The sequence below is a fragment of the Cariama cristata genome, unplaced genomic scaffold (genome assembly GCF_000690535.1).
Source record: "Cariama cristata isolate BGI_N322 unplaced genomic scaffold, ASM69053v1 scaffold9988, whole genome shotgun sequence".
Taxonomy (NCBI): domain Eukaryota; kingdom Metazoa; phylum Chordata; class Aves; order Cariamiformes; family Cariamidae; genus Cariama; species Cariama cristata.
In genome coordinates this window covers 12,367-35,456 of record NW_009631656.1, presented here as the reverse complement: position 1 = coordinate 35,456, position 23,090 = coordinate 12,367, and the positions used below count along the sequence as shown (strand labels likewise).

The window sequence follows — 23,090 nt, the reverse complement described above, 5'->3', positions numbered from 1 at the left end:
TAGTGTTTCCACAGGGTTTATAAATCTGATAAATACAAGTGTAACACCCTGCCCACCACAATGGGGCAGGGGAGAAGGGAAGGGGAGGGAGTCCCAAAGGTTGCTGAGAGAGTGCTGACTTGTACTTGGCAGCTGGAGACTTACGCCGATGTGTCAAACAGCTTCTCAATCATCTCCCCCACCTGGTCGACCTGGTATTTGATGTACTTCTCAGGGTTCTTGGTGAAGGGCACGTTGACATATCTGCAAAGGAAGACAATTCCCAGGTCACAAACTACTGGAACACAGCAAAGAGACCCACTGGCCCCTCCTCTGTCACAAATCAGCTCCGCTCCAGCAAGTCCCACTTGAATCTGACAGGGCATCTTGTAGGGAGCAAGTGAGCAGGTTACAACTGGTCTGAGTTTTACATGAGCAGCCCAGGGTGGCTCAGAGCTTTGTGCTAGCTAGAACATCTGCACTCACCTTGACCAAGGAATCAGGGTGACAGCAGATGTTCACAACTAGTAGAGTTCAGCTTTGGGATATTTTAGTGTGCAAGGTAGAGAAGCTAAGACAGGACAATAGAAAAGCACCTCAGCTCAGGCTACTCTAGGTCCCAAACACCTCAGTAAATCCAAAGAAGAGAGGACAATGTTGCAAGAAGTCATCACCTGTTCAAGAAGGCACCATACGTCTCTTTCACGAGGTTTTTCTGTGCCTGGCGGATTTTGTCCCGTTGCTCCATGTCTGGGATTGCCCAGGCCTTCTGGATCTTACATAGCTCCTCCAGCCCATCATTAAAACCCTGTTCAAAGTAAAACTCAGTGAGCGTCCTGCCTGCAGTTAGGTCTCTATACTGAGTCTGATGTTCTTCCCCTCCACTGCTGACCACCAACAGACAGGTCTCCTCCTTAGGCAGATCTTTAGTCTGCCTGTCTGTCCCAATCAAGCAGGGGATGTTCTTACACCATCTAACACCTCCTTACCTTAAAGCGCTCCTTTATCATCTGCCTCTCCTTATCCTTGAGCTGCAACAAGGAGGGAAAGGATTTATTTCATCTCCAGAAATAAATTTCCAACATCAGTGTTTGCCCACAACTCCCCATCCAACCTAAGTAATATCCTACCTACTTGAATTCCCTCTCCTAAAGCAGGGAGGAGAGAAAGCTGCAGTGAGCGGCACACCCTACATTCAGCAATTGCCTTTCATCTGAAGTAGGTTTACCAAGGGTAATTTTCAGCCAGAACAGACATAAAAATAGACTTCTTTATGCTTCCAGCCCTTTCCAAGAGAAGGTGTCAGGGTTTTGCAAACCCAAAATAGAAGCATCTGCTCAGGGGAAAATATAAGAATGGAGGCAGAGATTAAAAGATTTGTATGAATCTGTGGCAGGGGAGATGAGAAGGTAGTGCTGCTCTCCATCTTGTCCCAGCCACAGTATTCACTCTGCAGAACAACACTGGCATGAGTCATAAAAGAATGTTTCGGGGAATTTTTTTTAACATGACAAAGGAGATGATGTTTCCAGCAATTTCTATCATCTCAAAGCCATCCTTGCCCATCCTCTCACCTTCACTCCTGGTTGAAAGACAGGCAGATTTCTCTCTGAGATGGACTCTATCACCTTCAACCAGCTGCACGTGACATGAGATAAGAAAAAGTTGAAGAGGGGTTACTCGTGCCTCACCAGAACATCCATGTCTTCACCCATGACCCAAAGGCCAGCCCAGACAATACACACCCCAAAACCTTCCACAATGACCCCTTCCCAAGTTAGACTAATCGCTTGGAAACCAAAATACTTGGCTTCGGTTTTAGACAAGTTTCTGGTTTAGGTTAATCTCTCCCATTGCTCCAGCAGCATTGGCTCCCAAGGAGCTCTCAAACTGACAAAACTAAGGAAATAGTGGAGGACGTCACCTGACCTGCGCTGGTAGGTCTCGATCTGCTGTTCAATGAGCTCCCGGTAAGACCTCTCTGCTGTCTTCTGTGTCACGGCTACCAACTGGATCAATTCAGATCTGAAAGAACAGAAAACCTCAGGAAGCACCTGAGCCAGCTGCTCTCAGGGCTGCTAGCAGGATGGCAACATTTCAAGCCCTTATCAAGTTCTTTTGTGCCCTTTACAATAAAAGGGACCTGGAAATGCACAAATTGGGAGACAGAAGCTACCCCAAATTACTTTCCAAAGCCGTGTCCTCAGTCCTCCCAAGATCAAAGGATTCTCTACAACCTAAGGCATCTCTGATGCTTTTCTCTTCCACTCTTGTGTAATGTGATGTTTATAATAGTGCAAAGCTTTCAAAAGGGCAGTTTCAAGAATGGAAGAAACAGCAGAGACAGACCAACAAATAAATGCACTCAATGCACAGCTCTGCTCCAAAACCATGCATAGAATCAGCCTGGACTTCAGGGAGATTTACCCAGATACACACTTACTTTTCCAGAGATTTCAGAATGTAGTTGTAGTTGTTGTGCAGAAAAATGGCACTCAAAGCCGGGTCTTCATATACCTTGGATTTACTAAGAAGGTTAAGCTGCAAGTTGCCCAGCACTTTGCCTTAGAGAGGGGAAAAACAGAACAAAAGGTTTTGCACTGAAAATTCCCATTACAGACAATCCAAACCAAGTGCTCTGTACTGTCGCTGTGAGCCCACAGCAAACAGCACAGCCCCAACTGCATGTGTAGACAAGGGTACAATCACATGTACTTAACAATCCTACAGGCCTGACACAGATCTTTCCTCAGCGAGTCACCAAAACCTGTCTGCGAACTAGTGCCGCTGTTGCAATTGGCAATACAGTTGCATTCTGTGTTCAGACCAAGTCCTAGGATCAGCATGGGTGACCAGACACAGCCTGACCACGACGCAGGCTCAGATCTCAAAGAAGCCAAAGGACCTGATCCCCATTGTGACAGATCATCATGAGGTAGTACCATGAACTCATCTCACTATCTTACTGTTAAATGCCAGATCGAGATTTTACAGAGCCCTTTTGGCAGCGAGGAGCCTCCGTGAGGTTGAAGGTGCAAAGCACCGAGTGAGAATGGTTTGAGGCAACCAATGACAAGAGCTGTGCAGCACAGCAAGCTGCTGCACTGTGCTCTGTCCTGTCTAACTGTAACAGCCTGAAACTCCCAGTTCAACCCTTTTTTCCATCCCTCCCATCTGTCTCCAGCTCAAACACAGAAAGATCATATGGAGTAAGAGCCACAACCTGTGTTCTTCACCCAAGAACAAGCTGAGTGAAGGACAGCTGATGGGGCAGAAATGGGAAGGTGTGCAGAGTACTCACAGATGTAGGTGCTCAGCAGCCGCCTGTTGAACTCTGAACTGTAACTACTAGCTGAAGAGCTGGTCTCTGAAAAGGAAAGTGTCTTAGGCCAGTTAACATGCCACAAGGAAGGAGAGTATTTGTGGTCAGCCTGCCTCTATTCAAACAAGCCTCGTCCCTGTTGCTATGGAATTAGTGCAGAGCTCCCATCGACAGTGTAATTAGCTCCCTGCTTCAGTGCTGACTGTCAGCAGCTTATCTGGGGTGAGGGTGGAAGAGCTCTGCACCCCTCAATCCTTGTATCTGCATCAAGTGCTGAGCACCCCAGCAGAAATCTCTCCTTTCCTTCTTAGTGCTCAGAGGACATCCTTTTGATCACAAATAGAGTCATTAAACACATCCTCCCCATCCTTCCCCCTCCACCTGAAAAGGGTTTATAAGTACTAGAAATTGGCAATCGGAGAGCAAATGAGCTGGAGCTGTTAACAGCAGGCACACAACAGTAATTGAAACAAGCAGAAGGGCTCTGGAAGGTTTCAGCCATCCCCATGGTTGCCGATAGGGCCTGCTTGGCTCTGTACAAGGGACTGCACCAGCATGGGAGCCTGCCCTTACAAGCAAAAACTCCAGGCTGGCACATGTTTCTCTGTTCATGCATAAGAGATGGCTTTCTGCCCTCAAGGTTTGGTGGGCGTGGGTCCCACGGGACACGTGGGGTAGATATCTCCTCCTCCCCCCACCAGAGAGTTTGGCAGCCAGGCCTAGCTCGGGTGGTCTGAGTTCATAAGCGCTCCATGGGAAAGGCCTTGAGGCTCCTGTTGCTGGGAGGTGGACAATAAGGAGCTGAGCGTGCATGGGATAAAGCATGATACCAGCTGGGCCAATTTGCTACCCATGCCAAAGAGATTCAGTGCCAAGAGTGTCTTTAGCCTGTTTCAGCTCATGAGGCATCCCTCATTGTCTGCTGGTGACAAGCCCTCCCTATTCTCTCCAGCTTACTGGCAAGAGTTACTTACCCTCCCCTTTTTCCCTTTTCAGTTATGTGTTAATTTATTTACCACTCCTGAAGGATAAAGAATTAACATACATCACCAGACTCCGAGGCAATACAAACAGGTACGTGTGGGTAAGTCTGCTTACCTCTGTGATCTAAAGGAATATTGTATGTGTCCCCAAGAACTACAAAGATTAGGCAGAGCAGAGAGAAAAGAGGAGGGAGGAGAGAGAAAAAGAAACGCAAAGTGCAAAAAGACAGGTTAGAGACCACCATCCCTTTGAGAACAAAGCAGATATTAACACAGAGCAGCCACAGACAGGTACACGAGAGAGCAGGTAGGAGACCCTCCAAGGTCACAAACAGAGCGGAGATCTCAGAGCAAAGGCAGAGTCTAACCTCCTTCCCCTGCTACAGACATTGTTTGTCCAGCTAGCAACTGGAAACTGTCATTAGAGGGGCACCCTTGGGGGCAAGTCACCACCCCAAAGCAGATGCCTCTGTCTGCAGAAGCAACTCCCCCCTTAAACTCCACTGACATAATCACGTCTGATCTGATGATGCTTGGTCTAGAGTGATGTCAAGTCCACAGCTGGACAGGAACCACAACTTCACCAACATTCAGTAACCAGCATCACTGAAAATGAGGGCAGCTCTGCCCTGCGTGGGTGCCCCGTGCTGGGACAAGCCTAGCTTTTGGAGCAAGTGGCAGAGGTGTTTCTGCACGAGAACAAAACTGGCAGAAAGCAGGGAGCATCTGGCAGCAGATGGTTCCTAAGGCCTGACTGCTGACAGACAGAACATGATTTACAATCCTTGGATTGTGGGTCATCTCATGCACGGCTCTGAGGTACTACACGTCAGCCCAAGTTACCAGATCTGTTACAATTACACTGACTTCAAGCTTTAATAATTGAACAGACTGTAAAGAGGCATTTTTCTCAAGCTGTCTTTACACAGCAGGATCCTTGTATACCTGATGGGACAACCAGCCACAATTAAAAAGGAAATGGCTTTGGTCACATTTTGTTATATGACCAATATAAAAAAAATATGCTACCTTTTGAATCAGCTCCTATGACAGATCTCCACTGCATGACAACATGTCAAGACTTTGAAACAGTGCTGACATCACCAATGATTTCTCCAAGAAAAAACTCAGACCACCTCTTTGGCCAAGGAGAGAGAGTCAAGGCCCAGGAGGCTCTGAGCACACTGAGTTTGTAAGTGGAGAGGGCACAAGGCAGTGGCTAGAGGAAATGTGAACAGAAGCAGAGACATCCTAGCTTGAGTTAATTTAGAACTGACAGAATTTTCTAAGCAGGAATTGCAGATAAAAGTCTGGAGGCAGCTGTAAGCTTCCCCATTCTCCTGCTCCTAATGGGCTCCCTCACCCTCTCCAAACACCAGCTAGTGGCTTGTGCCTCCTCAGGTCCTTGTGCCCCCCTGAATACCCAGTTCTCCACCTCTCCAGCCTGCTCTTATTCCAACCTACTTGAAAGCATGAGCTCTGCCAAAGGCAAGGGCTCACTCGAGAGCTGGGAGCTGCTGCTCTGCACAAAACCAAGAATCATGCTCTAGCTGATAGGCAGCAGCTCTCAGCTTCTGATCTACGTATTTCTTTCTGGAATTAGTCTCTTTAGCATCCCAGAGAGCAGAGCTAAAGCTTCTCTCTGTTAGGGCATGTGGCACATGAATAGCTCAGGAGTCCCCGTTTGACCACGGCTAGATGCTGAGGAGAATATTCTTGCTGCTGCTGTTATATTCTGACCAGAGGATGTGGCAGAGGAAGGCAACAATTCGTCAACACGCAGCCTAACAAAAGGTAACTCAGCTTCACTCCAGTACCAGCCCAGTCTCAGATTTGAAGCTAAATGACTAAGGCATCCTCTCTTGATACCACAGAGCACATCAGCAATAAACACCATCCCAAGAGTACCTGATAGGAGCAAGTGTGGAAGGCCAGCAGGGAAACTCTCTGCATCCTTGGAGTTCTCCAGATAACCAACTACATGGTCATGGCAGATCAGAGGACAAGACAAACCACAGGGTGAAGGACAGGAGGAGAACAAGCTCACAGTGCATGTTGAAGTTTGATCTTTTTAGGGAAGATGTCCAGACAATTTGGGGAAGAAACTGCATGCCCAAACAAGCCCCATGCATGTATGTACCTTGTGATGCCAGCATGGCACCAGCCGTCTCCTGGAAATCCAACAATTGCTGTAGGAAAAGAATGGCCTGGAAGCAAGGGAGGGAAGTTATGAGCAACCAACATTGTGTCTCCTATGCTCTGCTATTAAGGATTGACTTGTCCCCACACACTCAAAAGCCTTAAAGAAACAAATCACCACACTCCTTTGAGTTGCTGGGTTTTACCCACACGGTCACATCATGGCTTAACAAGAGTAACAAGCTAATCTCTCCATGGAAGCCAGTTAACTGCCCTTCCAATACCAAGACAGCTTAACTTAAGAAATTTCCCTACTGCTCTTTGTAAAACCTCTTCAGAAGCTGTTTTTCACAAAGGATGGTTCAAATCATCATCACATACATTGCTGGTGAGTTCGTGAACTGTCCCATCTTTTGGCATATTATATTCCTTGTCCGGATCATTCTAAGAAGGGAAGAGACAGACATAAGGTAAGCATGTAAGGAAACTGAAGGCATCTACAGTACAACTGCTGCTGCAAGTGAGCTGTAGGTTTGTTTATCCAGCCTCTCTCAACATCCTCAGACCCGGCTCTTGCAGTGCCATCTCCTGGTGCTCAAAAACCACAGCTCCTATGCACTGGCAGCTCAGAACCACAGGGGTTTGTTCAGCATGTGACCATCAAATGTTCAGCTCACCTACCGGCAGTGCATTCACCAAGCCCACCTTACACAGGGACAGTTTAACATGAGTCCTCCAAAACTTTTCAAGTCAGCAATTTTCCTTTCTTTTTAAATAGGATTAAATTTGGAGATTGTCTTGATATCTGCAAAGGCCTGGAAGCTCATGTCAAATTATTTGTAGTATGCTTGTTAAGGGTCTTAGGCAGAGGCCTCCAGTATTTGAGGTGAGCACCATGCATTCGGAATTTGCAGCTGACCGTCCAAAGCGATCCAGCAAGCTCCTGCTTTAGGGTCAGAAACTACATGGTCTCACAGAAAGCTGAAAGCTCCGCTAGAGGTTCTGCTCAGAAAACCCCTCTTCCAAGCCTGCTAGTCTTGCCAGAAAGAACATTGCAGAGAATCCTACCTTAATGTTGTCTGCAAACTCTTCCAGTGCCTTCGCACCAGTAGTCTCCATGGAAGTGATGAGCCCTGGCAGTTTGTTCTTAGTGCCTGCTGCAGTTCCCTGGAATAGTTCCATAACAGATCAGAGAAGGAAAACAAACAGCATATGAACTTTCATCCAGCACCACCCCTTCCTGATCCCCCACCCCAGCACCTCATTCTTAATTCCTCATATGCCAGGAAAATATTTACAGCACCATCAACAACACGTGAAATCCTGCATTCTTCTGCCAGCCAGAAAAGGACGATGTTGTGACCCTAATGGTGACCAGGACTTGCTACCTCTCGTGTTTCCTCTTACACAGTACCTGATACAGGAGGTTGGCGCATCACGGTCACCAGCTGGAAGCACATGGAAAGGAGCTTTGCTAAACCTGGATGCCATATTTGATACAAGGAGAACCTTGCAGCACAGTCCAAGCAGGCTCTCCTCGGAGCAGCCCATCTTCCAGACATCAGCGAGCACAGTCTAAACTAAGCTTAAGAGTATCAGAGATGAAACACCTCAGAGGCCACGTATACAGCAGGATAATGTAGACAGTCCATTGCCAGGTCATGACTTGAACTGAAAAGAACTGCTGCTGAGAGGTGCCGAGTTGCTGGTTCACCATCACAGAAAGGAGCAAGCTGCATTTGTGTCACTTCCAGTCCATGCTGGAGGACAGAAGCAGCATGGCTTTGTTCAAAGCCACTGTGATAATCCCTTTCAAAAAGTTCTCCAGACAACCCAAGCCATATCATGCTTACCTGTAAAACCTGGTCAAATTCTGGCTTCATCTGCTTAAGATGCTTAAGGATGGGGAAGATTGTGAGCACAGCCGAATAGTCGTGTCGGATGATGGCTTTCCGGGCAGCTGAGACAATGTTATCTCCCTCCATGATCAAGTTATCTAATGACTCCTGCAATAAAGCCAGAGAGCCAGAAGGAAGCGGCATGACTTTTGCCCAGGCAGCATAAAGGGCTCAAGGCAGGATACCCATTAAGGATGCCAATTTAGCTGATACGTCATTTGTGGTACCCAGTGAGTGACTCTGAGCACATGTTCTCCAGGGTCTGTGCAGGCACCAGTTCCCCAAACAGGTCCTGGAGGACAACCCTAGCAGTGGTGGTGCTCTTGGGCACCCACAGCAGGTGCTGGAATCCACATCCTCACAACGAAGAGGAAGGGAGAAAGACTTTGTGTGTATCCTTTACAAGAGAAACCAAGCAGAGAGGCTCAACTGACCTGGATGAGAGAATCAAAGGTCTTCTTCTGGTGGTGCTCTGGGACGATTTCTGTCAGGAGCTGGTATTCACTCTGGGCCAGTTTGACAAAGGCACTAACGCAGTGAATGTACGCATCAATCTCGATGTCGAAGACGTCATCCCTCCCTGTAAGGGCAAGATGGCTTTAAGAGAGAACAAAATTCGCACTGAGCTTCTAGCAGCTCTGCTCACTCCAAGGCTTTGGTTTACACAAGGAGCTCAAGATTCTTCTGGAAAAGGCGGTTCTGGCTTTTCACCCATTCTTGCTCGAGAGCAAGAGCCATCTTCTCACCAAACCTGCCCCTGGGTTTGTGCATGGAAGGCCATGCGTACCCAGCAGAAGGCATGCAAAGTCATCTACAGTTCAGGAAACAGGCACATCAGGATGCCAGCTCTTTCCAGCCTCATGACAGAAGGCAAGTTTGGAGCTCTTCTGGGATACAGACTAAATTTAATCAAAGGCTTGAACACAGAGTACTAGACTCAAGAAGGTCTGAGGTGAATTATTGAACATTTCTACTTGTATTTTTAGAATTCTTTATCTCCATCCATCATGCAGATGAAGAACTGCCATTTCGCATCAACATTTCTGGGAAATCAAGGCTGTCCTGGAAGGCAGCCTCTTCCCACAGGCAGAAACAGAAGATAAAAAACAGGCAGATGAACACTTAAATCCTATTAAACAGGAATATCAGCACAGCTAGGTGAGCTATCTGCCACACAATGCTGCATACAAATGCAAACATTTGAGTCCTAGCATACAAATGTCTCGGACAAAGACCCATCAAAGAACCTATGAGGCAGGCATGACAAGTGCCAGTATGATACAAGGGCCCACACCAACTCATGCCAACCACTAGCTGGTGTGTCAGCAGGATAGAGAAAAACAGATGCACACCATCCTGCATTACTCATACCCCTGTAGTGGCCACTACAAGACAGTAAGATTACAGAGAGAGGCCTTCTCCAAGCTACCGGCTGCTGCTGCTTCTCTCCTCCCAGCAACATCTGCAACTTTTGATGGAGAAAGAACCAATTCTGCCCTATGCTGAGAGGTTCCTCAGGCTGATCTTTTAAAAGCTATGGTCAGCAGGGGACACACAAACGTGATGTGGTTTTTACAGACTGCCTACAGTGGAGAATGGCTCACTGTATTGCATGCCACATGTGATCCCTTTCACTTCAGCACCAAATAAGCCAGTGGCTACCTATAGGAAAGTGCCCCTCAGCACGGTGGCCACCAGTCTTTGGTAGGACAAAGTTGGGGCTCCCTGTTTGAGGGCTTGGGGTGTGTGTGATTAGTAGGAGTGAATTCTACTGAGAAGAGCCAGAGCTTCTTAGCCAGAGAAGGCCCATGCTCCAGGACTGCCCACGTAGATGAACAGCCACTGGCTACAAAACTACTGTGAAACATGCTGAAAAGAAGGGATGTTAGCCAGCTTGTTATGAAGTGACAACATGGTACTTACCAGCAGCCGGCCCATGCTTGTCGCTCAGGGTATCGGAAAGGTGTTTAACTCGTAAATCATGCTCATGACCTAGTGAGATGTCAGCCGGCACAAACAGAAGGCGCAATTTATCCAGGGTGGTTACAGCATGGATGCTCACACTGGCTGGAAGCCGCTTCAAGCTTGGCTTATTTGATCTGATGGACACTTTTTTCCCTACACAGTCCCAGGAACGCTACCTAACCAATTCCCTTTGTTGGGCTATGCAGCGGTAGCAACCCTTTGAAACCTGATGAGAGGTGTGAGTCAAGTAATTTGCTGGGCCACAGGAGTCCCTTGAACCTCCTGCCATAAGTTCTGAATGGGATAGCATGCACCAGAAGTCCAATTTGTATCCACAACCATTACAAATCCAAACTCAAGGCCCATCTGCTCAGCGTGAGAATTTTTCCCCCAAATGTGTGATGTTAGTCACCATCTGGGATTTAGTAGACTACAGTGTAGGTGCTGAAGAGATCTACTTTAGATACGTACATAGCAGGAGGCAGAAAGGTCTTACAGATGCTTTGAAGCAAGTGACCTCTTCTCCCTTATCTGGTACAACCTCTATGAGCACAGGAGATCTGAATATGGAAGACAACCACGTAGGTAGGTCTCTACAAAGAAGATCATGGAGGCACAATACACTGAGCTAGCCGTCGTCTGACACTTCAGCATCAGGTTTGGAAAGGTCACTAGGAAACAATGTCTTAAAGTCCAGGCAAAAAGAAAAGAGAACAGAAACACCACAAGCAGATGTCATCAGATCAGAGCTTCCATTAGCCAGGTGGCTATGGTGGGTCAACTGCTTTAAGGTAACATTCCACCTGTACTCATGTTTATGGAAACTTTGAAATTCAGCCACTAAATTCAGAAAAATAATTTGGCCCTCCAGCATCTCCTTGGTTCCCCAAGGACAGCTGTACCTATCCAATGCTGTCCACCAAGCACTAGGCTAATGGAAGTTCCACCTGGAAAAGCAAGGCTGATACACAGAGAAAGTCAAGGGTGAAGTAGCTAGAGCTGTGATTACCTTCCAAAGGAATGAGGTTAGAGGCCCCCTTTTTCCCATCTAGACCATGCTGAGAGTACTGTTTCAGAAGGTTCTGAGCCTTACGGATCGTGCCTGTCACCAGAGCCAGAGAGAAGAGACAAGAAGACCTAGAAAATGAGTGAAAGAAAACAAACCCAGAACACCAGCCCTCCACCAGCAAGTCACCTGGGCCCAGCAAGAGGATGCTGGGCACCAACGAGCATGCTCAGTACAGGAACGTGAGCCCCAAACTCATGTCCAAGTGTGCAGATACAATGGCATTTCCAGACTGGTTCTCTGCTTTGAGGGTGGGGACATGGATTCCAGCCACAGTTACAGAATCGGGGAGTGCTCAAATCAGTTTGGTGAGGTGGCATGGCTGGGTGAGAAAACACGATCAGACAAGGGAAGCAATGAAGCACCCTTCCCTGTAATGAGTTTATTTAAGCCGGTACTCTGCATCCAAGCGTACAAGGTTCGTTGCTTTTCCTCAGCTGTGGAAGCAGGGCTTTGCAGTACGGACAATTCCTGTCTGGCAACACGTTGCCTGCTCCCCAGAGCCACAATTGCAGCCGCTCGGTTACAGAAAGAGGTGCCTTTCTAAGGGGTATTTTCTGAGCATGCTCAATATAGACCCATCAGGAGCCCCACAGCCAAGACAAGGAATGATCTCTGGCGTTACAGAAAGCAATAAAAGGGTGACAACCTCTGGGCTCAAGAGAGCAATTGCAGCAGCAATTCCCATCACAGGAATCATAGAATAATGGATGCTGCCCACCCATGTCTAACTCGCATTAAGTCACCCTAATCCCCAAGACACTTCTCTTCTAAGGAACTGCAAATCAATTAAAACCATGGAAAAAAAAAAATAACACTGGGTTAAAAGATTTATACTTAACACACACAAAAAACAGACAGAACTGAACAAAAGCCAATGCTGGATATACAGCTAGAAAGCACAAAACAAAGCATTAATGTGACAACGGAAGACTAAGCACTGTTTCCACATTAAAAGGTTAGTCGTCATGCAACAAGCTACAATTATCACAAGCACATGGACACCCTCTCACAGCAGAGCTTTGCTGTTGCCTGCACAACAGGGAACAGAAAGTTTTGGGAAGTTAGAAAGAGTTTCTATAGGAGACCCAGATGAAATAGAACTGGGCTGAGTAAATGAAGAAGGATCCAAGAAATAAAAATGCTGCTCCCAAAATTAAGAATTGTTCTTCCGCTTTAAAGCAATAAATACTCCAAACATGCAGAAAATCCCTACTTCGACCAGTAACTGTGAGCCACAGTGCAGCCTGGAAATGAGTGTTGGCTGCCTAAATGCCGAAGACCGCTATCCTGAGGGGAAGCCCAAGTACACACTGCTCCAGAACAGCATCCCGGGGTGCAGGACAGCTTCATCCCATAAAGGGATATATGGCAGAGGGAATGAAACTTTAAGTCCCCCAGACAGTGCATCTCTAATGGGGGAGAACAGGAGACAGAAGTTCCCACTGAATTACCAAGCTGCCTTAACCTGGTGCACTTACCAAAGAACAGAATACGGATCCTAAAGCATAACGTTTCACTGGCAATACTTTTCTTCTACTAGCTCAGCGTATTCTCAACCAGTTAGTACAGGGGGAAAAAAAAATAAATCATATCCATAAAACACATTCTTCTAGCAGGAAACTTCTCCCCTCTAGACCCACACCAGGGAGGTGGGGAGATTTACACCCTTGCTGTGTTGATGCATTTGCTCCTGGCTTCTGCCATATGATCAAATGAGAGGCCTATGCTGCTTCTTCCAAGCATCCTGATGCTCTTCACACCCAACACTTCCACTTTATTCTTAGCTACTTTTAGAAACCTTAAGAGCTTGGGCACAACAGCAAGATCCTCTGAGCAGCCAGGGCTGTAGCAAACTCTGGAGATACGCACTAAGCTCTTTCTTACTGCTGTTACCATGGCCCAGCTGATGCAGAGCAGCTCAACTCAGGTACTGTTCTTCTACCAGTTCTTTCATCTTTCCTTTCCCACTTTCAAGCATCCAGAGGGAAAAGGAAAAAAAAAAAAAAAAAAAGGGGTAAATTGGTGTGAAAACCAAGTAGATAGTACAACTGCTGCTGCTGTCAATAGGATCTCACTTCACAGGTATGCAGTGCACATCTCCACAGCCCACCCCTGACGGTTTCTTCTCAGATGAGAGCAGAAACGCCTCTGCTGTATTTTATTTGCATAAGCACAATTACCTGTGTTTACGCTGACACACACAGAGTGTTCAGTGTTCATGGGCATCACTTCAGTGCTGCTGTACCCTTACTTAGCATTGTAATTAGGCTTTAATGGATTCTAACAGCAGCCAAATGCTTTTGTTCCACGATTGTTTTCCCAGCTCACAAACCAAATGGGACAGCGTTTCAGCTACTAATGAAAACATCACATTCAAGCTAGGCAGTGATCAATATGGGAAACAGGAACAGGCTCTTTCTTCTGCCACACAAAGACTCCCCAGCCTGCCTTCAGGTAGCATCTCACCGCTAGGTAAACTGGAGCATTAAGGAAACTGGAAAAGAGCCCCTGAAAAGTCAAAACACACCTGAAACTTTTGCTCCTGTGGCCCAATTATTAAATAAAGTGACTTTTGGGCATACACAAGGCACCGTTTTCCAATTGCTCATTTTTCTTGTCTTTCTCTCTTCCACTAGGCAGTTTTCTAACCAAGCAGAAGGGCAACGCATTCTTTTTTCTTAAGCACCAGCTACAGAAGTCTGTAAAAAACCAGCTGAAGCTCTCTGGCTTTTGCTTGTAGGCAGCCAGGCTGAGTGCCCCTACCAGCATCTTCTGGCCCTATCCTTCCCTGGCAATGCAGAGCTGCTGAGCTACCTGCTGCTCTCAAGTCAACAAAAGAGCATTGGGTCTACAGGCATCACAAAGAAGCAATATTTTACATGCGTATGTTTGCAGCAGGATGATTTGGGAATCTCAATACACTTGCCCTCTGAGACAGACTGCTGACATTTCAAACAGCAAACCACTGGGGAAAAAAAAAAAAAAAGCCCACAGATGCCTTCATCAGTTCAACTTGACTTGGCAAGTTTCACTTAACAGGAGACAACTCTGCTTTAGAAGCATCTCCAGCAGTCAGATTTTCAATTGCGTGCTGTAACAACAGGAGACCGTACAGGGTACATCTACAAATAAAACAATAACAGAGAGACAAAGACCCTCTGAAACAACACATGGAGCTTGTGCTCCAGAATCCAGCACAATACCTGGGAGGGTGTGGGGAGTGTGAGGGGGGTGTGTGTGTGTGTGTGTGCATCTCTGCCTTGTTACCCTGTGCCTAATACCTCACCTTCCCTTTAGCTCTAGCCTCTCTTGCACTCGCTTTGTCCATAAACAAGTTATAGCACATCAGATTTAGTTTGTTATTTAACCCTTGCAACAGGTTCAAGAGGGCACCGGGGTGTGCACTGGGATATTCTTCCTTAAGGACTAAGGAAATGGACTCACTTGTTGGAACGGTGAGAAAATCCCCTTGTCTGAAACCCAAATTGGCAGAACTTGACTTTACTTACCGAAGCAATAGCACAGAAAAAAAATTTCTTTGTCCATAATTGAACAAAGGCTAAAGCCAGGGGAATTGAACACCACCAGATGAATATTGCTATGAAGAGGGCCACTGTGCCAGTGCAAAGACAGTGTAAGACCTACACCTCAAAAGCTGTCCTTGAAAGCTGATAGAACTGCAGAAAAAACAGTGAATCTCTGCTCAAAGACTATTTTTTTCCTCCATTTTTAATTTCACTTAATTACAATTTAGTAGCCATAAGAGATGGCCGGTGTATGACGTTTAACCACCCCTGTCCTCCAAGAGCGACAGTCTGGTTCTCTGTCCTCGTTCATGGAAGACTGGAGACAAATTAGCCACTATTTTTCTTGAGATTAACAATACCCCAATAGATCATTTGAAATGTTCTTTCCTTCATACACTGTCAGCTCTGTAAGTGCATTCAGACTGCATTGTCCCTTCTACCTGGCCCATCTCACAAACTCCAATTAAACTGGGCAAAAAGACATGAAAATCTCCTGGCAAATCTACAGCCGAGACATTCTTCATGACAAGTAATTTTGGATGCCCAAATGTATCCATTTTGAAGGAGCTCTGTTTGTAGGGAACAAATGCTTGTGCTTTCAAATGTGTGGGCTCCTTTCTGTACTTTCTATGGCAGCATCCAAGATCTGAGACTCATTAAAAAAATCCTAGTGATTTTTTTTTTTTTTAAGCTGCCCATGGCGGGGCGGGGAGCGAGCAGGAAATCTCCTCCATCTCTGACTACTTAGCTAGAGCACAGGGGACACGTTACCATTTGGCAGGCTGCTCAAAAACATCTGCTGACTATGCTGACTTCACAGCAATCAAAACACAGGGATCTCTTCAGTATCAGGTGATAACTGAGAACTGTGGACCAAATCTGAAGCATCCGCAACCTGAGCTCCCCATGGCTCAACTACAGATCCCCATCTGGCATCTTTCCAGCACAGAGCTACTGAACCACACAAAAATAATTCTTACCTATTGTAATCATGCTGTTGGGCAGGAGCCACTGTTCAGGACCTGAACACAAATGACTGCCACCATGCTTAGGAGCAATTTTAAACACTGTTTTTCTGCCATCTGCAGCATAGCTAGTTCTCCTTAGCAGGAGGATATTGACCTCTACAGGTCTCCCAACACAGGGGACAAATTCTTATGCAAATAACTACGTGCTAAACTCCAGAGGAAAGCCAAGTGTGGGGTGAGACATCCCATTGTCAGGTGGTTCTCTGTTGACAAGGGAAAATCCATCGAAATTTGCAGACTGACTACATTCACCAACTCCAAGCGGCACATCAGCTTTCAGGGACAGCTCCAGGGCACAGCAGCAACGGCACAGGTTGATTTTTAAAAGACCAGAGGGGTGATCTCTGGATGTCACAACTGTCCCCAGGCAGCCCTCCCTCTCCAAATATCCCAGGCACACCCTCTGCTTTAGCAAGAAGAGGCCCAGCAAAGCCTCTCCACACAGAGAAGTGAAGAGAGCGAGCACCAGGGCCAGCACACGCACATATAGACACACATTACCTGGGATGAGGACTGCATTCACATCAGGATTATAAAAATAAACACAAACACAATTAAAATGGATATTTCTTTTCCTCCCTTTCACCATCCCATCTATTCCCAGTCCCTACCCACATTTCTTACTATTTTCCTGACCCCAGTAAGAGTATTTGGACAACACAGGAAAAAAATATTAGGGTGGGAGAGTATTGGCCAGGTAAACCCACAGAAATACAAACTTTCTGACTTTCATCACTATTACAGAGGAGACAACCGGGTGTTGCGACACACAGAGGGACAATATGACTGTGCTGCTGTGGGAGGTACGTGCTAGCTTTTGCTGGCCCTCCTCCTGGCTGTGCTCCCACTAGACGGCACATTTCAGAGATGGGAACTCCAGCTCTGCACTCTGGTACACCAGAGTGACCGGCCTCACCAGCTGCAGAAAATACAGCAAAACTCCATTATGAGGAGAGGTGGAATAACCCACCAGTCACATTCATAGCTCTTCCAAAGACAGGCTGAGGCAAAAGCTTTAACAGTCCTTCCAAAATCAGACAACTTTGGATCTCATTTGTGTAGGCACCTACCTAGTCCCCATCTCAACTCCTGACAAGTTCTTGGTCTCCTAGCACAATAATAATTTATTCATAACTAATGATTAAAGTGATGCGTTTTATCCGATCTGAGTTTTCTGTATTTTGCTGTGGCACAGTCTATATTCCATACTCCAAGGCTGAGGACAGGTGTTCTCAGATCATAGCCTTTTATAGCCCTCTCAGGTCTCTTTCCACTTATCTCCTTTGTTAAAGCAATGGCCTTTTCTCTCTCTGTATACAGGACCCCCCTCCTCCCTTTACATCACCCAGAGAACAGACCTGATGACTTGACAAACAAGAGACAAAAAATGTCTGCAATCTCAGTACTGAATCCAGGGCAGAGAAGAGGTGATTACCTCCAAAATCTCACACCTGCTCCTGTCTTAAAAGCACATTTTAGACACAGAGGATATCTCAGCAATGAAACAGCCTGCAGATACGCGTTTGATACCTAGGCAAGAGGATACACAGTACAGCGATTCCCCCCCTTCAGGGACACACCTGGTCTCTTGACTGGTTTTTTGGTGGGGGTGTCCTTCCTTTTGTTCTGAATGGCAGGGGAATACGGCACCCCCGTGGAGGAGCTGTTCTTACGGAAATGGTCTTTCAGCCCCTTGATGGAGCGGTCGAGCTGGACAGAGCGGATTTGGAAGTAAACGGTCATGAAATCTAAGGAGACAAGGTAGAAACAGAAGTATAAGCAAACAGGAAACACTATGTGGTAAAACAGACCTTTCCTGAAACACTCTGTGCCCCTAAGGGGACTTGCTAGCATCGATGTGGGACCCAAGTAAGCGTTTTTCCTCCCAGAGCCTCTCCTATTTTCCTGAAAAACTTCTTCTTCCTTCCCCTACAGTATTCATTCCAGCCCTCCCACTACACACACATTAACTCTACCGAGCACATCAGTTATGGAACCGATGGTAGACATTTGTGCAAGACCTTGCCAATTCAAGTGCTCAGTTTCAAGCATGAGAGACTTCACACACTTCTGAGGATTCAGGGCACTCAGGAACTAAATGAGGTGTTCGTCATTTGAAAGCAGAATACAAACTCTCTAACAAAATATGCTATATATGCTTGAGTTGCCTTTGATCATGGAAAAATTCTTAAGAAGCTTTTAAACTTGTTCGTCATACTTGGTAAGCACAGTAATCCCCACTTAGAAGTAAATCATTGAGGTGGGGGGTGATTCTAGTAGCTAAATGTGTGTGAAAGTATAGGTTTCCTCTAACAAGTCCACAAAGTCTTTCACTCCCAAAGGAAAAGTTAATAAAGGAGTATAAAGCTGTAGGCAGATTTTGATGCTTCAGAACAGGAAAGAAGAGATGCGTACTGACTGAAGAAAGTCTTCTGTGCTGCTTTCCCTCTGCCCTTGGTCACATTTAATACAAAAAGTTCTGTTTATAAATAGTTCCCAAATGGGAATAGGTGACCAGCATCTTGCACATTTATAATACCCGAGCACTAGATAGTTGCAGTTCCATCAGAAGGCATTACAGATGCAAGTTAAATGGATTTCTGCTATGGGACAGACTATCCATTAAGATAATTTGTGCTCTATTTACACAGCTCTTTCTCTCATCATATCCACCAGGAGATCATTCCATTCAAGTGACAAACCATCACTTCAGTCTCACTACAAACGCTGTAAAAAAAGCAGGACGTTAAGGTGACTGGAAGGAGACTGAACTACTCACCCAAGAGGTACCACTAAGGCAGTCTCTAGTTCCACTAGTGCTGCTACCTACCGACAGCAGTGTTACTGATGGTTGTTGGCCACAGCAGCACCTGAGCAGAGGCCTCATGACTCAAGACACAAGCCAAGCTGTGCAGAGCTACACACAACCCTCAACACCCTACTTTTAGTCTCAGCCATGTGCAGTGAGTGGTTGGAGAGCGCTCACCTGATACAGAGCTACAAGGGAACAACATGCAGCACTACCAACCTTGATTCCTGCCGTTTTCCACCAGCCAGCCAGAAATGCGGATGATATCATGCAGGACACTCTCCGGGAGGTGCTCCAGAGACATCTCCTCCTGTGTCTCCATTTCATCATCGCCGCTGATCAGGTCCAGGATGAGGATGGGTGGGACCGGCTTGGTGTGTCGTGTCATCAAGCTGCGGAACTCCGATTCCAGGGACTCCTTGCCCCTCTCAAAGAGGGATTTCTGGCACAAAACAGCAGGACAGAAGCAGCACAAGGCTTCTGTAATCAGTCACTCACAAGTATTTCTCCATAAGAATGTACTTTCTGCAGCGTTTCTAACCACTGTCAAGTACTGCTTGTTTCAAACTCCAACAACTGTAACAAAGACTTTTAAAGCTAATTAAATAAAAAAAATGCTTGGGAATTGTTCAGTCTTCAAGTGGAATTTGAACAGATCTCCCATTCTGCTCAAGCAGTTGAAGGACTGACAAGAGGTACTTGGGAGGAGGTTCAATCAGCTCCACCACATGTGCAAGATATGCTTTCAGGAGTCCTACTGGCACAATGCATAGAGAGAGAAAAATGCCACAAGCAGAAATGCTGCTGAGTGCAGACTTAAACAGAAGCCAAAATAATTGTTTCTTCAGCTGTGCCTAAATACGTTCTTCACCAGACAGCAAGCCCGTCAACCTCTCATAGCAGGAGGGCAAGCAGCAGGGCTACGTCTGTCCCTCTCTCACCCATGCCAGCTTCCAGACCCACAACCTACCACACGGTTCAGCTCTGGGCTGTCTGGATTGTTGTCCTGGAAGTATTCCACCGCCTTCTGGATTTTGTCCATGCAATTCAAGTACTCCTCCAGCCTCCCAGTGGGGCTGAAAATAAAACCAAAAGCAAAAAGCAGTGCCCCAAGAAGCAAAGAAAGAAGATATCAAGAAAGCATCAGACCAAACTCAGGATAAAAATAACAAGGGAAATTTCAATTCCCTTTTCTTCAACTAGGAGGAGATCATGGGATTCCCTTTTGCCTCCACTCAATGCCACAGCAGAATACACAATCCACACAGCAAGTGCAGAAGTGCTGATGACTGAGCAGCATGCAACTCTCAGCCTCGCCTTCCTTTCCCAGTCAGGCCAGATGGGAAGGCAGAGAAAGCTGGACATCCCACCCCAGAGAATGGCGATCACAACACCCTCCTGGAGACTGCAAGCAGGCTCCAGAACAGTTCTGATTCAGCCTGGATGCAGCGACAACATCAACAGCGCAGAAAGAACCTTTGGGAAAAGCGCAGAGGGAAGAAGAGAAGCCACTAATGTTCATGAGACTCATATGATAGCATGTCTGCAAAACCTGGAAGAGATGCCAGTGCAAAGTCTGAGTAGACTTTGCCCTCTGGGGATTGCTGAACGGCAAGTCAGGCAGCTTTATTGTGGATTTTTAGAGTGTGGGAAGGGTATAATGAACATTATGATGAGTGTGTTCAGTCAGTTCCCCTACCTCTATTCCAAAAGTTCAATAGGATGAAGCTCCCCAGCAAGATCTAGCTGCTTAACTCACCCTTCCTTTATGATCTTCTCTGTGTCCTTAGCCACATGGTAGTAACTGATGACATGATCCAAGCAGGACAGGGTCTTTTCCACGTTCTCCTGCAAGCGCTGCAGGTTTTCTGTCTGTTTATGGACAGGGATAATCGAGTTCTCCAGCTTCATCAAGCGACTTTCAAAGGAGGAGAGGATAGAGACCTACACACCAAGAGAGAACAGAGAACATCCTTCCACATGGATCCATACAGTAGGGTAGCAGTTAGAGCAGGGCAATCGGGGACCTTCAGGTCCCGGCTTCTCTTTGGGCTCTGCTACTAATTTGCTATGGCTCCTTAGGCAGGCTGTTTAATCCCTCTATTTCCTAATTTCTATTAATAATCACAAAACAGACCACCTGCCATACAGAGATGGGCCAATCCTGAATGAAATGTTTTAAAGCATGAAGATAATGTTCCAAGATAGTACTAAGGAGGGGTAAAATTTTATTTGACAGCAGAAAACAAATCCACAGGAAATGCCTAGAGGTGCCGTAGGTAAAAAGAACAACAAAAGCATAAACTGGCAGCCACTTTGCTCCATACCACTAAGACCCAAAGATGAGAGGCACAACATGAAGGCACAGGACTAGTATAGTGAGAACCTTCTTTTCCATCACAGACATTTATTTTTTACAAGGGACTGTGATATCACTTCTGAAAGGCAGAAAACCTTAATAAGCTCATAAAGGGTGCCTTAATGTCATCTTTTCTAGGACAAAATGTAATTCTTTCAAGATTCACTCTTATGGTAAGTTTTCCACACTTCTCTGGCGGTGCCTCTATGACTTTCTTAAAGCACTGAGCCCGAAACTGAACACAGTATACTAGCTGAGGGCTTATGAGCTATTACAGCACAATAATTACCTTCTACCTCTTAAACAGAACGCTCCCAAAATAAAACTCTAAACAAGATCTGCCTTTATGAAGCAACAACACAATGCTGTTGCACAAACTAGTCTGGGGTCTATTAATAACTCTTCCCAAGAGAGAGGACAGATTGTAAAGAGACGAGGCCAACAGCTCATTTGAGCCCTTATCTCTCCAGAAGAGAAGCTTAGGATTGAAACATTCATCAGTTTTCCCCTTTGCCCACCTACTGAAGTGTAAAATATAGACGCAGAGCAAGTGGTCCGTTACTCTGCATTCTTCAAATGGGCCCAACGACAGCCTTGAAAACAGATTCTTCTAAGAAAAAGTAAAACCAGGCTCAACGTTCAGGCTGAACTTCAAGGACCTCCTTACCATGTTCTTTGTAAGTTGGTCACTCTTCTCAAGGCTCTCTTTGATAAAAGACAGAGTTTCTTCTTCCTGTCAGTAGGATGAAAAAATAGTCTTCAATTCTGAACACCAAGCATTTAAGTCACTGAACATTACATGTAGGTTTTTACAAGTCCTGGTAAACACTGCAGCAAACCATGTTTGGTCTGATGCTGAGACCGCATTTTAATATGCTACCTTTTAGCAGAAATCAGGGCAATTGACCCAAGGTGAGAGTGAGGTTTTTATGGATTACTTGTTTCCCTTCAATACCACAAGCCCACAAGCGTTAGCACACTAAAGTCACAGCACAATATAAAATGAACACCTGTACCACAGAGGCACACTGACTCAGATCACACATTTCCCTGCCATAGCACGACACAGGTCTTGCACAGGCACCATTCAAATCCCTTGCACAGCCGTGAACTCAAGCGGCCAACACAAAACAACCACCAAGGGCTGTTTTCAACTCACCAAAGCCCAGAGACAGGGGAGGAACAGCAGCCTGCAAGGGCTGGCCTTACAGGCTGGACCCGAGGACCTGAAGGGAGAGCCCCCAGAAGTTACCAGGCCCTAAGAGAGGGCCCAAGTAGGATGCAGAGATACCCCTTGACCCTGAAAACCACGGCCCTAGGCCCTGAAAGGGACCTGGGGATGCTGCCAGACCCGGAGCGGGGTGACCAGGCCCTGAGGGGGTCCCAGGACGCTCCCAGGACCGGTGGGATCTCCAGGCCAGCTTCCAGCTCCGTCTCCAACGCGCAGGGGCTGCGGGCGCGGGCCCAGACCCAGGCCCCGCAGCAGGTCCCTAGCCCAGTCCCACCTGCTTGAGTTTGTCCTCGACCTCCCTCCTGCGGGCCGAAACCTCCTCGGTGGGGATCATCCTGCCGCGGGGGCTGCGCTCCGCCGCTCAGTGCCAGTGCAGACACCCGCTTCCGCCCCCCGTCACCGCCGCGGCGCCATCTTGGGAGCGGCAAAACACACTGGGCATGCGCAGCAAGACCAGCCGCCATCTAGAGAGTGGCCTCCACTTAAGTAGGGGCCGGAAAGGCACCGGCCTTTCCTCAGCCAACTGTTCATGCGCAGTTGCCCCAGAGGCGACCAGGCGCATGCGCACTGTCCTTTGTAATGGCTAGTTTGGGAGTGGCGGGCAGGTTGCGCAGCCATGTTGGAAATGGTGTAGGAGGGTCCGAGGGTGGCACTGCTTCTCTGTCAGGGCGTGTCTCCAAGCCGGCTATCCCCACCTCGGCCTGGCCGAGCTGAACGCTTCCAACGCCGGTATCAGCGACGACCCCACAGGACACGGGGTCCTGAGGGAGGCGCACCGCTA

The 23,090-nt window shown here is 46.9% G+C and overlaps 1 protein-coding gene across 8 annotated transcripts; it reads right to left on the bottom strand.

The window, feature by feature from the left end:
* Positions 1 to 22,737, bottom strand: EXOC7 (exocyst complex component 7). 8 transcript variants are annotated; one of them, XM_009706050.1, is made up of 22 exons: positions 22,584 to 22,737; positions 21,746 to 21,811; positions 20,479 to 20,663; positions 19,690 to 19,795; positions 18,939 to 19,161; positions 17,491 to 17,658; positions 16,412 to 16,423; positions 11,296 to 11,388; positions 10,245 to 10,313; positions 8,756 to 8,901; positions 8,277 to 8,429; positions 7,492 to 7,590; positions 6,805 to 6,867; positions 6,425 to 6,491; positions 4,400 to 4,438; positions 3,281 to 3,346; positions 2,423 to 2,543; positions 1,909 to 2,004; positions 1,554 to 1,617; positions 969 to 1,010; positions 654 to 787; positions 1 to 243 (listed from the first exon to the last, which is right to left on the bottom strand). In XM_009706050.1, the coding sequence occupies exons 1-22, from the start codon at positions 22,641 to 22,643 to the stop codon at positions 141 to 143; spliced, it is 2,175 nt and encodes a 724-aa protein (XP_009704352.1). In that variant the 5' UTR covers positions 22,644 to 22,737; the 3' UTR covers positions 1 to 140. The 8 variants fall into 8 exon arrangements, with proteins under 8 accessions (XP_009704352.1, XP_009704355.1, XP_009704353.1 ...); XM_009706053.1 differs by lacking the exons at positions 4,400 to 4,438; positions 10,245 to 10,313; XM_009706051.1 differs by lacking the exons at positions 4,400 to 4,438; positions 16,412 to 16,423.
* Positions 22,738 to 23,090: the final 353 nt, after the last annotated feature.